The following is a 15515-nucleotide window of genomic DNA, read 5'->3' as shown; positions in this document are numbered from 1 at the left end:
CTACAATATATAAAGGACTAGTCAGATTTTACCATTCTATTATCAAAACCAAAATCATGTAAATCTGATGATAAAATCAGAGTACACAGGAACTACACACATAAAAATCAAATCCAATTTAAAGCAAACACAGGTTTGTTCAAACACCATTGTAAAACTGCTTTAACACTTACAGAATTTAGATGAACAATATTTTCATTCACTCACAATTTAGTATAAATATAAAGCAAGGCACCCCTTAAGCATTTTAAATAACAAATTAAACATTTACATTTTTTACTGTGCAGTCAGGCTTAACATTTATGCAGCTTCAAAACCAAAGTACAGCCTCAAGGGAAGCCTCTCCACTGACAAATTAATACCTTAGAGAATAGAGCTGAATGGTGGCAATGAACTCATTTGTTCCCCCAATAATGAAGAATGACTCTTTCTTTACCACATCTGTGACTGTTGCTATGGTGACCCAGACTTACCTCATTGCTTCTCGAAGTGCTCCTCGCTCACTAAGAGTCGTGTGCTTGATGTCATCAAAATTATTTTCCAGTTTCTCACAGTTCTGCAACAAACGGACATATCCATGTAAGGCTCTTAAACAGTTCATTGTACATTTATTAACAGTATTCAACATCACGCAAACAAAACTGATTTATATTATGTTATGTCAAATTATGCATTCTGTTTTAATTACATGGGAGTCATTAAGAAGACATTGAGAACTCAGAAATAAAGTAAACATGAATATTATATGTGGTTGTCATGGAAATCATCTTATAAATGTTCTATAATAAAATTTACAGAATTTTTACTTTTTTCTTCTCTGAAAAAAAATTTTTCCTTTATCTGTGTGCAAGGCTACAACAATACTGTACACATAGAGATGAGAACAGAAACCTAAACGAGCATTTTAGAATTATAATGGAAGTTATAAACGTTGTCCCAATAAAACAGGCAATGTTGTTGGAACAAACCAGTCATATTTAATTCCTATTTAATTAAATTTTTTAAAACATAACAGAAACTGAAAAGATTGATGGTTTATAGACAACTCAACCTTTATGTTTTTCCATATTAGAGCTCTCTATTTCTAAAAATAATACGAAGCCAACAACTTTGTGACAATAAATGAAACAAAACTTTGCTATATTCTGTAAATTACTACTAAACGTGTGACTGGTTCCATTACTGCATAGCCCTGATCCTTTTCTTCCGCTGTCAGAAAGACAGTAAAATTGATTAACAAGATGCCGGGGAGTACAGAAATTTTTATCTGTGTAAAGTGAGTGTGAAATACCAGCAAACAAGAATTCTCTGATTATCTGCATCTTCCATAAGATTTTTATTTTCTCTTGAGGATCCATCAATACAGGAGGCTTTTAGGTTACCCCTTTCTCCACAGCAACTTTCTCCAATACCAAAAGTTACCTCTGGGAGGCATAATTTTGCCATATGGGTGTAATAGACACACAAGTTGCAAGCAGAACAGTTACTACTGCTAACAATCTTGAAGACAGTATTGTCATGTTCTATATGCAGCACCTTTAAAGAAATTATGTGCACTATTATTTGGTCATATTGCTTTCACTATTTTTAATATCTGAATTAATTTTGAAGACCGCATCTTAAAAATAGTTATAGTAAATACAATAAAAGTTACCTATTGTTATTTCTTTTGTGTATTGATTCTTCATTTTTATAATTACATTATATTTGAGGCCACAAAAGCATTACTGAGAAAGAAATTATTAGATACTTACAAATGACCTAGCAAGATATTTTAGCTTGTCCAATTAACATTTAAATCATCATTATTTTTAAATAAGATTACAGACTTTTTAATACAAAGTTTTAATACTTTAAAAATACATTTCTGAGCAGAAAAAAATCAACAAAGCTACACATACTTTCATCTTTTGACATCTTTTTCTTTTTTCTCCTTTTTAAAAGCTATGCATGTAGCAGTAAATCTTATCCCACAGTTAATGTGATATTTTTTCTTTGTTTATATTACAAACAGTTGTCCTTTGTATTGCAAAATCCTACTCCAAAACTCAAAGGGATTGCACAAGAAAGACAGGGAAGCTCTACAATGAAGTATTCCATTATTTAGATCAGCATATATTGACCTTCAGCTCCAAGCACATATAGGCAGGTCAGTCACTTAAAATACATAAAAGAAATCCAAATCAACAATACTAATTAATGAAGAATTCTTGATTCATCAGTACTAGGCTGAAAATATCTGTGCAAGCAAAATTAGATCTCCCATCCTCCAGGAAAACGGGCCAGAGGAAACATAATATTGTTGGAAACTTGGAATATTGCTCCAAGTGCCAAAAGAGAAAAGCCCATGTTTTAACAATCCCGTGTCACCAGCACCTCAGGACAGGTTCAGAAAATCTGAGAATCACACAATTCCTTTCTCTTGACCTTGTGATATAAGGCATGTAGAAATGACAGATGATCACATGGATTTTTATCAAACACCACTAAATCTTCTCTATATTGCACAAGCTAAAATAAGTGATCCTGTACATGTGGAAAATGCTGAAATGAGTAAGTTCAGTTTGTATTTCTTCTCTGTCTGTACATATCATACTGTGTTAATCAGCTGAAGAGCAACAAAAGTGGACCATATCTAAAGAAAATGCTGTGATCATGTAGCCTTACACACACAAATACTCAACCTCAACTATGCACCCAATGCAAAACTGGATAGACCAGAACAAAAAAAAGAAAAAAAGACTTGAATAATAGATGTTGTACCAATTCATTTGCCAAGAAAAATGAACTGACTTCTACCATTTCTGAGAACTGTTTCTGGACATTATCTTTCTCAAATACTTTCAGCCTAATAACTCTCATGCAAGGTACAACAGCTGGACAGCAAATCATAGAATTATTAGGAAAAACTGAACTAAAAACTGACCCAGAAACAAACTCACGAAGGAAGACAACCTCATAGGGCTATATCATCAGTTAGTGCATACACACTGAACAGGCAAGTAAGCAAGTGTTGATCATACCTACTGCTTTTCCAGTCATCCAAGTATGCTTGATCCTCTCAGAGGAAAGAGAAAAGGGTGTCTGAAATACCAAATATAAGCATAGCTACAGGTGTATAGATGGCACTTCATGTGTCTGAGTACCAGCTCGCATGCTTTGCTTGCAGATCATCTGAAAGCATCTCATTTTGTAAGAACATGAATGAACTTGTAAGCATGAGAATACTCCAAAGAACGTCTGGGAAATGATGAAACTTTGGTTGACCATGACCAAGGTGAGCTTTACATTCTTAAGTACTAAATCAGTAGCAAAAATGGAGATCATTCTATTATCCACGCTACCAAATAATTCATATTTATAAACATCTTGCACAGAGCAGTATGATTTGGTCCATAGTACTTCACACATTTAAGTATAATGAACAATTAAACTCCAAGCTGTTTCATTTTGGGCAGCAGCTAAAGCAAAAAAATCAAAACACAAGCAATGAAAAAATTACTTCTGGTGGCTCACTGCCAAGTGATTTTTTGTGGGTATAAAGTCTAGAAGTTTTAACTCCATGATTCAATAATTACATAGCACTCTACATGTTATCACTATTGGCAGATCTATAGTACTTATGATATTACAGTAAATATCACCTTTGAGAAGTCCAGGAGGAAAAATCAGCATAGAGTTATGATCAGGGACATCGTCATCATAAGTCAAACTACCATTACATGTAAAAAAGCCACAAAAGTCTAAATACTGCTTCTTAAAGGAATATACCATAAAGACTTAGACTTTTTTAAATGTAACAAAAAGCAAGAGTGGGGGGAGATATTTTATATATAAATAAATAAATATAATAAATGGCTTATTTATAATGTGAGATTTTGTATGACAATTAGTTAAAACTGGAGATGTAGACTGGGTATTCACAACTATCTGTGAAGAAATAAGACAAAGATAATGAGTGTATGAAGATGAGGAAGAAGGAAGATTAATGAACAAACTGAAAAGCTTTTCCTCCCATGTCCACAAAAATATGCCTTTTTTTCCTGTTACAATTTATTCTTGTTAATAAAATAAACTACAAGCTTTGGGAGCAAAAACTGTGCTCACAAATCTGTATTTTCAGTTATTGTAAGTAATAATATTAATAACATTATGACAAACTTTATAGTAATATTTAACAGTCTACGCAAAGTTAACTACCAAGTCCAAGTACTCTGAGACACTGGTTGAAGTAACAACCTAGCTCAAGTAACTGGAAAATATAAATAAAGAATCCCTCTAGTTTTAAATAAAAACCTAGGATTCTGGCAAAAGTAAAGTTGTATTTTTAAAACCTCTCTCTACACATTCATCAGCTTAGCTTTCTTGTATAGGATTTAGTCTTTGCAGGAAAAGCCCTCTTTGTTGACTCAGTTATTTGAAAAGCAATTCTTTATTTGGCCTCTCGGATGAAACGTAGAACTTTGCAGAAGCAGCTCAGAAATCAACGACATTCTATTGCCTGGTGTGACCACCGAGGATCTCCCTAAATCACAAAAGCATTGCTGCCTCTGCTCTGCCATGACAGGCATAAGAGTCAGAGTTCTGAGAAGACCATAACTCAAACTTGCCAATTCTGTGATACAGTAGGGCTAAATATGACCCCACCTCCATTGAAATCAACCTTAAATCTTCCATCCACACAAACGAGAGTGGGATCACACTAAGCCATATCCTGCTACTTTAACTCTATCCTGAAATACTTCACATAAGACTTTCAAACTTATTATATTATCGATAATGTCTCTGCACACATTTTGAGATAGCTGAGAAATAAAATCTTTAGCACTGACAACAGTGTAAGACCTATCCTAAGGCAGCCTGCATCACTGAAGTTGAGGAGATAGATCTCTTATCCTAGTTGATACACTGCCAAATTAAAAGCCTTACTTAAAATACCATCTCTCTTCTGTGAAAGAGGTTTTTAAGGTAAGTAGGATTGCCGAATTCTTGGAATTCATCACTTCCACATGGGTTTAGGAAATTTTCTTAGAAAGCTTGAGTAAATCTCACATTTCTAGTGTCAAACATTCTGTGTATTAAACATAAGGAATGCACAGCAATTGAAAGCAGAACAGCTCTCACCTAATCAGTTCGTATTTACTATTACTGCTAATGCCAAAAAAAATTAATTTTTCTTTGGTTTTCCCCTTTATAATTCATTAAAATGTTCCTACAGAGTACGCTGTGCCCTTATTTTCTACAGTTTATGCAGCTAAATTTAATTTATTAAATTAATTTATTAAATCTATTTGTACCTAGATTTCTGAGTCCTAAAAATGAGACAACCTGGTCCAAATTCTGAAGTATTTACTAGCTGACTGTAATATTTCAATTAGTTATGCTTAAGGAGGAAGGTTCCAACAACAGATTACCAAAACCTTTGAGGACCTACAGAATCTACTGTAAATACCTACATCCTGTACAGATTCAATAAGAAGATTCTCAAATTTTGGTCCAAAAATGCCTTAAAACTTCAAGTGCCACACGTGCCACCACATTAGCTAGCTCTTTTGAAAATGTTGGCCATACTGTAGAAGTGATCTCCTTTAACAAAGTTGTAACAAAAAAGTTGACTACTTCAGGGGACTGTTTAAAAAATTGTAGAAAGCTGATTTCCAAACTGATCTCATTGATATATATAAAATGGTAATATAAATAATCACTTATTCTAGAAATGTGAATTATTTCATCAGCAGAAAACTTCAGAAATAACTAACTTGTGTTTTATAAACCTAAAGCAACGTTATAATAGTAATATACACTGTAATATATTGCTGCAAGGATAATTATTAAGGGAAAACACAGCTGACATTTTCTGATTTATGCACACAATCAGAGATGGAGTCCAAGGACTGTGACATAATTATCTTCATGCTAACAATTTTTGTAAATCTCTTGACAGAATTTTAGCTAATTTTAAAATGCCTTCTGAAGATTAGCGCTTAAAACTGTTGGGGAAAATAGCACAATTTATTAGCAAGGGTATAATTGTAAACCTTCCAAATACTCATTGTGAATATCATTTAGACAGTAACTCCTGCTTTAGCAGCTGGTATATAAGACTCCAGTTTACAGAATCTTGAAACAACAAAGCAAGTAGAATCTAATTAAACAGGATTACATGCCAAAGAAAAATATTAAAAACAGACTAATAGTCAAGTGTTATGAATTTCGAATAGCACATCTACTTCTTCTGTTGTGAACTTATATAATACTGTGTTTTATTCCAATGAAACCTAAATATTCTTAGCAGACTCCTCTCTTGATTTGGAACAGACTGCCTTTCTACACTGAAACAACACAAAAAACTAAATGGTTCCATTGATCTTCTCTCACAGACTTAAACACCCATCTGCTATAGGGCAAAACGACTTACATATATTGCATTTATTCTAATGCAATTCAGTAGCCAATAGCTGTATTGAAGACAGGAAGCCCCTTTAAACTGTCTTCATATTGAGAAAGTAAAAAAACCTGATGCCATATGCCAAAGGGTTTTATCTAAGAGTATTCTTAAAAGCTAAACAAGTAAAAAGATTGTTTGATCATATCTGTAACCTCTTACGATCTTCACAATATCTGCTTAGTAAATTCTGTCTTCCTATTTGCTATGACTCATTCTCAAGGGGTTCTTATTCCAAACAAGGGGGAAGAGCAGCTTAAAACTGCTAACCGACCAGCTGTTCACAAAGGAAAAATAGGTATTTTTTTAAAATACATACATATTCCTAACATCTGTAGAAAGTATATTGAGTCCTCAGGTATTTACATAACATTTGACAGCATGTCATTCATAATACATGAACATTTGTTATAAAATTCTTTTCATTATGTGATACAGCCATATTGGCCAGACAAGCTTTTAGAAAAATATAGATATTAGTACATTAAAAATAGCAGAATCCCAAGAGAAAACCAGCCTAAGTGTTGGTAATCAAATAAAAAACAATATAAAAAGCATTAAATAGAATTGTGGCAGGCTGTAATCAATGCCTAATTAGCATAACCATGTTAATCTTCTCAGGGTTTTTTTAGAGGTACATCATTATAAGGCACTAAAATTAGTGCATGTATAAACTCAAAAGCAAGTATCACATTTTCTCTAAAAACAGGAATATATTGCTAATGCAGGATTGATACCAGGAAACTGATGCACGTGCTATTTTCTGAAACTGCAAGCGTGGTGTTTTGGTATTAATTACCAGAAATACTGTCAATGTAACTGGAAATTCTGAAGTGAAAGCAGACAATTTTTGATTTTTTAAACTTTTTCCAATATGGTGCATTTAATCCTTAAAGACAGGTAATCATGTAGAAGTTAATTACTTATTAAACATACTTAAGACTTTAGTTTGCAATTTTACTGGGGCTGCGAAAGATGTTCCAGTCTGAGATGGCATTCTGCTAACTTCCTTTTCATGCTGTTTCACGCACAAATTTCAAGTGGCAAATTTATCACAGCCTTCATGTTCACATAAGGGTATGGTATCTTGCTTGCATTCAACCTGCTGTTGTCAGAGCAGATGCAGACACCACGTGTTTTGGCAATGGATAACACATCAGATAGTAGTGATACAGGGAGGATAAGAAAAGACATTCTGAAAGGCCCAAGCATGCAACACAAAGAATAGTAGACCAAAGAACTCAAAAGAATAAAAAGCTATAAGAGATATGCAAGAAACGAGAGGTACAGCTGGAAATAATAAAGGTGCAGAGAATACAGGTGATACTACCAGGCAGGACTATTTATAATGCTCCTTCTCTTGTGACTCAGCTTTAAAAGACAGAAAAAACTGTGGGGGGGGGGGGAGAAGGAAAACCTTTGCCTCTCTCACATTTTTCTTTTTCTTCCTAGAACAAATGTTAAACTCGATGAGCAGATGAATAGGAGGACTTGGCAACAAGCTATCGGTCCCTCTGCACCTGAAGGGACACTTGTAAGACTGCTTCCCTGTACAGGATAGGGGTCTGTAGCAGGGAACAATACACATCTCTTAGAATATGACAAACTTAATCTAAATACTGTTTCTTTTTTAATGTGGCTGTAGTCCTGTTTTTCTCCTATTGGAGAGCCTAAGCACAACATGAGAGCCTTTACAGAAGTTTAAGATCCTGTCTGGGACCCATTCTTTGTGGTTGAATACTCCAGTTCTCCAGTATTCTTAATATAATGTAATTTACAATGTAATTCTTTTATAAATATGCCATTTCCACTTGATAGTGAAAATACAATCAATGACTACTAAGAAAAAAAAACATCCCAAATGCTATACTCCCTTCCCCTCCCATTACTTTCCCATACCTCAACATTGCTTGCTTCTCCCTTGGGATTCTTTACTCTGCTTAAGCAAATATTCCCTTAACTCATTGAGATTAAATAAAATGAGACTATGCAGGTAAAGACCAGATTCATATTGAGAATTAACATTTACAGAGCTCATAACCTGGGAAAAAAAGGAAGAATCTTTAAAATGTAGGTAGAACTGCACTCTTAAGAAACAGATTATGTTCTTGACCTTCAACAAAGAGCATAAGGAAAAACACATACCCAAAAGCCCCTGCTCTTTCAGAAACCAAATGACCAAGACATTAAAGAATTAACTCCACATATTTTAGAGTACTAACTTACAGGATGCCTCTTATTTTTCATGCATAGCTAAAGAATTATTAAATATACAAGTTTTTCAGAAATTAAAGTTAAAATAAAATGCTTAAACACCACCATGAAACAGTATGGTCCAGCCCTACATGGCAGAATAAAAGCAAATTACCTGTAGCAGACTTGCTTCCTCAGCCCAAGATGCCACCTCTCATCTCTTACATGGCACATTTTATTCTCCAACAACAGTATTTCAGACAGGCCACAACAAAACATTTTCTTTCATTGTCCTGTGTTCATCATGCACTACAGCTCCCTGTGGTTGCCTCAATATTTAAAAAAAAAAAAAAAAAAAAAAAAAAAAAGGATACAATTTTCCCAACCAATTCTGCAGAACCTAATCTGCTTTAGCTTTTTCTCATGGTTCTGAATATGGTTCTTTCACAAAACACTGGTTTTGGGTGGGGTAGAGTTAATTTTCTTCATAGCATGGGGCTGTGTTTTGGATTTGTGCTGAAAACATTGCTGGTAACACAAGGATGTTTTAGTTACTGCTGAGCAGTGCTTATGCAGAGTCAGGATTCCAAGTGAGAAGGCTGGGGGTACACAAGGAGCTGGGAGGGGACAGAGCTGGGACAGCTGGCCCCAACTGACCCAAGGGATATCCCACACCATATGGAGTCATGCTCAGCACATAAAGCCGGGGGAAGAAGGAGGAGGGAGCTTTGGAGTGATTACACTTTGCTATATATGGTTTAGTGAGCATGGTGGTATTTAGTCAAAGGTTGGACCTGATGATCTTGGAGGTCTTTTCCAACTTTAATGATTCTGTGATGGTGTTCGTCCTCCCGGGTCACTGTTATGCATGATGGAGCCATGCTTTCCTGCACATGGCAGAACGCTTGCCTGCCCATGAGAAGCATTGAATGAATTTCTCACTTTGCTTGCATAGGCAGATTTTGCTTTACCCACTAAACACTGTAGGTAAAAAAATTGTGAAAAGACTACTATATTTATATGCATTCTTTACTGTGCTTAGCACTGACTGGTATCTCATACCTTATTGCAACAGCTACAGTAAGACAGGGACCTCAGATTCTGTAATATATACAGAGTCAGAGGAAATAAATGGAAGCGCAAAAAAAAAAAGCTATATGGGAAAGCATGAATAAGAATGCAGAAAGAACCACAACACTGTTTAAGAGTCAACACTACCACATATTTGGAAATATCATGCATCAAGCCAAGTTAGTTAAATGAAAGCTTATTGCTAAGAAGGTGGAAAGTCAAGCCTTGGTGGGGACGGTGTAGGTGTGGAACAACAAAGTAGGACAGTACAAATACTTAAAATACTTTTTCTCTCAAAAAAAATATTCATAAAATCAGAGGTATGGGGCTATTACAATGGTTGCAGATCCTATGAAGTTATCACCATCTGTTGTGTCATCTATTTACAGACACACGGGGATAACTAAAAACTAGGGAAAACTGCTCAAATAAGTGTAATCTTCTTTGAATAAAATATCATACATGTTAAACAAGTTTTAGTATCTTCCAACAGAAATTTAGGAAATAAATGGTATTGATTTATTTTTTCTAAGAAATTTTGTGAACAAGAACTTTCCTATACACAGAAATGAACGTATAGCTACATTTTTTTAGCAGGGCATGCAAAAGAGCATTAGGAGGATGCTGCTGCAATGCTTGTTTATTCACTGTAGCTTGAAAACAACATCAGGATAAATATATTGCCTCAGGTCTCGGTTCCATTTACCATGTTAGAGAGAAGAGCATCTAACTACCCAATACCCCAGTGTGGCACTATGCACTCTTCTAGCTCTGTGTCCCATTTACTGTCTTCTTTGTAAGGTTTTTACTCCTTCGGAAGCTTTCATGTGTCAATCTGAATAGCTTTCTTCTCCCAAAACCTTCTGGCCTGTCCTCAGAGAGCTCATACTACTGTATTCCCCTTCTTGTCAGTCTCTTGAAAATTGCCGTATTCAAGGTGAGGTGAACAATACAAGCATGCCCCAAAGCACTAGGCAAGCACCTTCCCAGCAATTCCCAAGCAACCAGGGACATATGGAGGACCCAAGATTCACCAGAAGAGGAGTGTGATGCAAGGCTCCTTGTTCTGAGTTTGGCTTAGCACTCTTCATGTCCCACAAACAGTGCTCAAGACATTTGGGCTAGGTAGCACAGTTGCTGAGCTAATAACATGAGTCTGTCAGCTGGGCTGGCTCTGTCACAGCATTTTCCTCACATGGCTATGCTACTCAAGCCTATAAATGGCTCCAACTATCTCGAGTGAAGGGCTTTTAGTTCCCAGAACACTGCACAGGAGAGACCTGCCCCTGCTTAACGTGGAGAGTATGAACATTCCACTCCCTCCGTACAATCAGAGCTTAACCTAGTACCTTTAGGATAATCACCCCCATGTTTTTCAATAAAACGCAATAACCTAATTTTGAAAAGGCTATTTTCAAACAGGCACACTGAATAATTTCTAAACTGAACCATTTCTGAATCATTTCTAAATAACACTGAAACTCCTACTTTAAATTATTTTTCCTCTCTAGAAAACATATTGCATTTAGTAATCAGTCCCAAGCTCCGAGCGTCACTACTACTATTGTATATGTGCAAATAGAGCAATAAGAAAGAATAGGATGATGCAAATCAAAAAGAAACAAAAGTCATTATTCTTTTAACACAATTACCGAATTTCTCCCTTTTCCTCTTGAAGCAATTTTTATCTCTGATTTTTAATTCTTATTCTTATGCAGCAGTTTCCCTGTTTCCCTTGTGTATACACTGTTTGAGTTTTCAATTTTTAATTTTTCTTCAATAGTGCCCTATCTTTTTTTTTTCCCCATAATTTGGGGTTTTTTTCCTCTCCTGCTCTGTTTCCTCGTGCTTGTTTACTTTCTTTCCCCTAGTCCTTACTAATTATTTTACGTCTCTTGGTCTGTTTCATTATGTGTCATGGCTTTTCCTTTCTTATATTTTTATATTGCATTCCTTTATTCCACTCCTGCAAGCTCTCTGATTTCTATGTGCTAGCTTAACTATTACCCAAATGGCTCCAAGCAGGACACACTCAAACTGAAGAATAAATAACTTAAAGAAGAATACTATCTGTGGCCATGCAGTGTTGCCTAGCAACACCCTGTACCTCTCCACAGCTTTTCTAGAGCCCTGGTGGCAACAGAGCTTTTCAGACTTACTGCTACAAATATATGCAAGATCCTTCTCGCACTGTTTGTCCATTCACTGAAAAATAAATGCAAAGGAAAACATAAATGAGAAAGAAAAACTCCAGAGAAAGCATCAACAACAGGACTACTCTTCCAGCACAAGAAGTGGCCACATACTGTGATGTACACTGCCCTCTTGTCTCTCACGTACTCTATAAAACACACAGAACTTACATGTTATTGCTGTTCATTAATACTACTACTGTTACAATCTTTGAGAAACAGAAAGGAAATACGATTTCTTATGCAATTAAAATTTATGTTAAATTCAACCAACTCTTAAATAGTTACTTGTATGCATTACTGGCTGAGATTCATTTGCTTTCATCTTTACACTTTAGCTTTACACTAAAGAAAAGACAGCAGGTAGCCTCCAGATTGTATAGGGTAGGAAAAACGGTCCAAGCATTGCCAAAAATGCAGTGGAATTATAAAACAATCACAGAATATGCTGAGTTGGAAGGGACCCATGGGAATCATCGAGTCTAACCCTTAGCCCTGCACAGGACCATCCTCAAGAGTCACATCAGGTGCCTGAGAGAATCATCCAAACACTTCTCGAACTCTGTCAGGCTTGGTGCTGTGACCACTTCCCTGAGGGGCCTGTTCAGCGCCCAACCACCCTCTGGGTGAAGAACCTTTTCCTAATATCCAACCTAAACCTCCTCTGACACAATATCAGGCCATTCCCTCAAGTCCTGTCACTGGTCACCACAGAGAAGAGATCAGTGCCTGCCCCTCCTCTTCCCTTCACAAGGAAGTTGTAACTGCAATGAGGTCTCCCCTCAGTCTCCTCCAGGCTGAACAGACACAGTGACCTTGGCCACTGCCTACATGGCTTCCCCTCAAGGCCCTTCACCATCTTGTGAAGTTTGTCCCCAAAACTTATAGATCCAGTCTTAAAAGACTGTCAATATCTATTATTTCTAATTATTTCAGATGCGACAGAAGTGAAAGTGAATTGAAGCTTCCCCCCCTCACGCTTTTTCTTAAAACAAGTTTGCTGGGCTCATTCTACAAAAGTTAGAAACAAATGTGCATTAAGTCCATACTTTACAAAGTATTGATGATTCAGCATTAGCCAGGTTGAGTTTCAAATGATAGATACTAAAGCAGTTTCCCTAACAGTCCTTTTTTTGTTCCACAGCAGTGAAAGATTACTTTCAACAACCAATGGCAGCTTCAGAGAAAGAAAACTCTCAAATGGATGGAAATGATGGTTATGCAAGAGACTAAAACTTTAAGGATATCAGGAGTCCTGGAAGAGGAGTCAAGAACTAGAAATGCTAAAACAAAAGATAATTACATAATTTAGGTAAGGACCAACCTGTGATGCAGCCATACAAAATGGAGAAAATGCTCCATTAACATCTTTATTTCTGAAGGGCATCAAAAATCAGTGTTATTGCTTGGAAATTTTTTATATAGATAAATCAGCCTCAAAGCAATTTGCTGTCTGCATAGCAGAATAACAGTAGTAAGTGAAAAGAAAGTACATTAGAGCACATATCTTAAAAAGATATTTAACAGCCTCCGTGTCTACATCTATCAGCTACAACTTATTACTTAGTAAAGTCAGGCTGCAAATGATCCACACAGATAAACACAGGACAGAAACTAATATTCAGGTACACAATTAATTGACTTCATTCCCACAGTAATGTTTGTAAAAATTAAAGGCTGAAGTAAGGTACGTAAAGTTGGTTGGAGAACAGAACCCATAGATCGTAACAGACCGCCATAAAAAAACCACAGACATTGCACAGTCAAGCACAAACTCCTCAAAAATGCCTAGAAAAGGTTTGCTGTTTCAACACTTGATTTGGCTCCTTCACACATATGCAGCTAAACCAGTTTTAATTATATGATCAGAGGCTATTTTACACTAATGTGCTTCACGGCTTAGAATACAGAACAGAGAGGGCTCACCTAATCATTAGCTCTTCAACATTTGTGCTTAGTGTGTAGCCTTATTTACTAGTCACTATTGGAAACCTGACTCGAAAGCAGAACTATTTTTCCCAATGAACATTTCAATGACATTCATCACTATGTATCTGAAGTGATTTAAAAGCAATTTACTCTACATACTATGAATATTCCCTTTTTAACAGGTAACAATCGGCACAAAGAGTCAAATACCTGAACATGCCAAGTCAGATCCCTACGGTCCAAACCACTAAAGCATATAGGAGACTCAAAGTGACAACTTGGATGATCAGAGTTAATCTCTTGCTTTCACATTCAGTTTGCATTCAGATTTTCTCATCCATTTGATGGAACCATCATCCTCTGATCAGCTGGTATTTCTAAATCATCTTCTTGCTTAATTCCAACCATTAGGCTCCTAGTCATTCTCATCTTCAGCCCTTGGCTGTACAGCCTCCTAATTGCACTATTAAATTTATTCTTATCTTTTTTATTCTAAACTTCAGTGTCACACAGTTCTTTATGATGTTCTAGTTCCTTCTGTATTGACAGTGCCTGTCGACTTTCTTGTAACATGTTCCTAATATTTATGTCAAGCTCATTAATGAAAATATTAAATGCTATGAATCTGAAGACTGATCCTTCAACAAGCTCTGCTAAAAGCCCAGCAGCTCTTTTTTAACCACTACTCACTCTCATTTCCTCTCTAGTCAGTCCCTTATCCATGTTACTATTCTAATCTAAGCAGATGACACTTCATTATTAATTGGCAACAATAAAAACCCTTGTCAGTGTGTCATGATTTATCCCTAACAATAAAGCCCAATATGTCTTATTCTATCTTAGATTTACCTTAATGCAGTTAATAAATCTCTGCTTCAAAATCTGTTGTCTAAGTTTTGCACACAGCTGATACGGGACTGACAGAGTGATAGTTGCCTATCAACTCTCCATCTTTAAACATCCAGAAACTGCATTGGCTATTCTTTAATCAAGTACCATAACACACAGCTTGCTCTACTCCAAAGCTTGTAATTTCACATGTCACTTTTTCTGTGATACTTTTATGGACATTGCTGTGTCCCTTTGACTTCAAAGATGAAACACTCTAGGTTTTCTTTATGGCCTGTCTGAGGTAATTTCCATTTCTGCACTTGTCTGCCCATTAGCCCCCTCTTGTATTATTTCCATTTTACCAAAACTAGGACAACAATTTACAAAGACTTCAGATAATACCTAGGATGTTTCCTTGTCCTTTTATTTCTTTTAGTTTAGATAGCTTAAGAATCTTCTATTTGTTTTATATAGCTGAATAACCTTTTACTATTTGTTTTAATTTCTTTCACCCAGAGTGACTCAACTTGACTTTTGAAAGTTCTCATTTTTTCGTCTATTTCTTGCTTTGCCCATCAATCTCATTTTTTTCAACTCCTTATGGGTAATCCTCAGTATTAATATTCTTTTTGAAGTTGTTTTCCAGTTCAGCCTGAAACTCTTCTTTACAAATTGCGATGCAAATTCCAAATAACTTTTGTACATTTCAATTAATAAGAATCTGTCAAAATTAGTGTCCTTGACCTATTTAGTTCAGTTCAGAGATCTAAATAGTTTTCTTAACTTCTGACTTTGTCTTAGAAAATCAAAAAATAAATTTTGGCAATTCTTCTAGAGAATTTATACTGGACTAA

General features: G+C 35.7%; 1 protein-coding gene across 1 annotated transcript in view; it reads right to left on the bottom strand.

Moving 5' to 3' along the window:
- The window catches only part of DPYD (dihydropyrimidine dehydrogenase), a 338238-nt gene that overhangs the window by 291091 nt on the left and 31632 nt on the right, over positions 1 to 15515 (bottom strand). Inside the window, exon 3 of the mRNA XM_027740750.2 lies at positions 474 to 556. Within this exon, the coding sequence (XP_027596551.1) occupies positions 474 to 556 (83 nt within the window). The remainder of the gene's footprint in view (positions 1 to 473; positions 557 to 15515) is intronic.

The sequence above is a fragment of the Pipra filicauda genome, unplaced genomic scaffold (assembly GCF_003945595.2).
Source record: "Pipra filicauda isolate LSUMZ 115617 unplaced genomic scaffold, ASM394559v2 scaffold135_size2527700_pilon, whole genome shotgun sequence".
Lineage (NCBI taxonomy): Eukaryota > Metazoa > Chordata > Aves > Passeriformes > Pipridae > Pipra > Pipra filicauda.
Note: the sequence above shows the minus strand (reverse complement) of the source record. Positions and strands in the feature narration are given on the sequence as shown.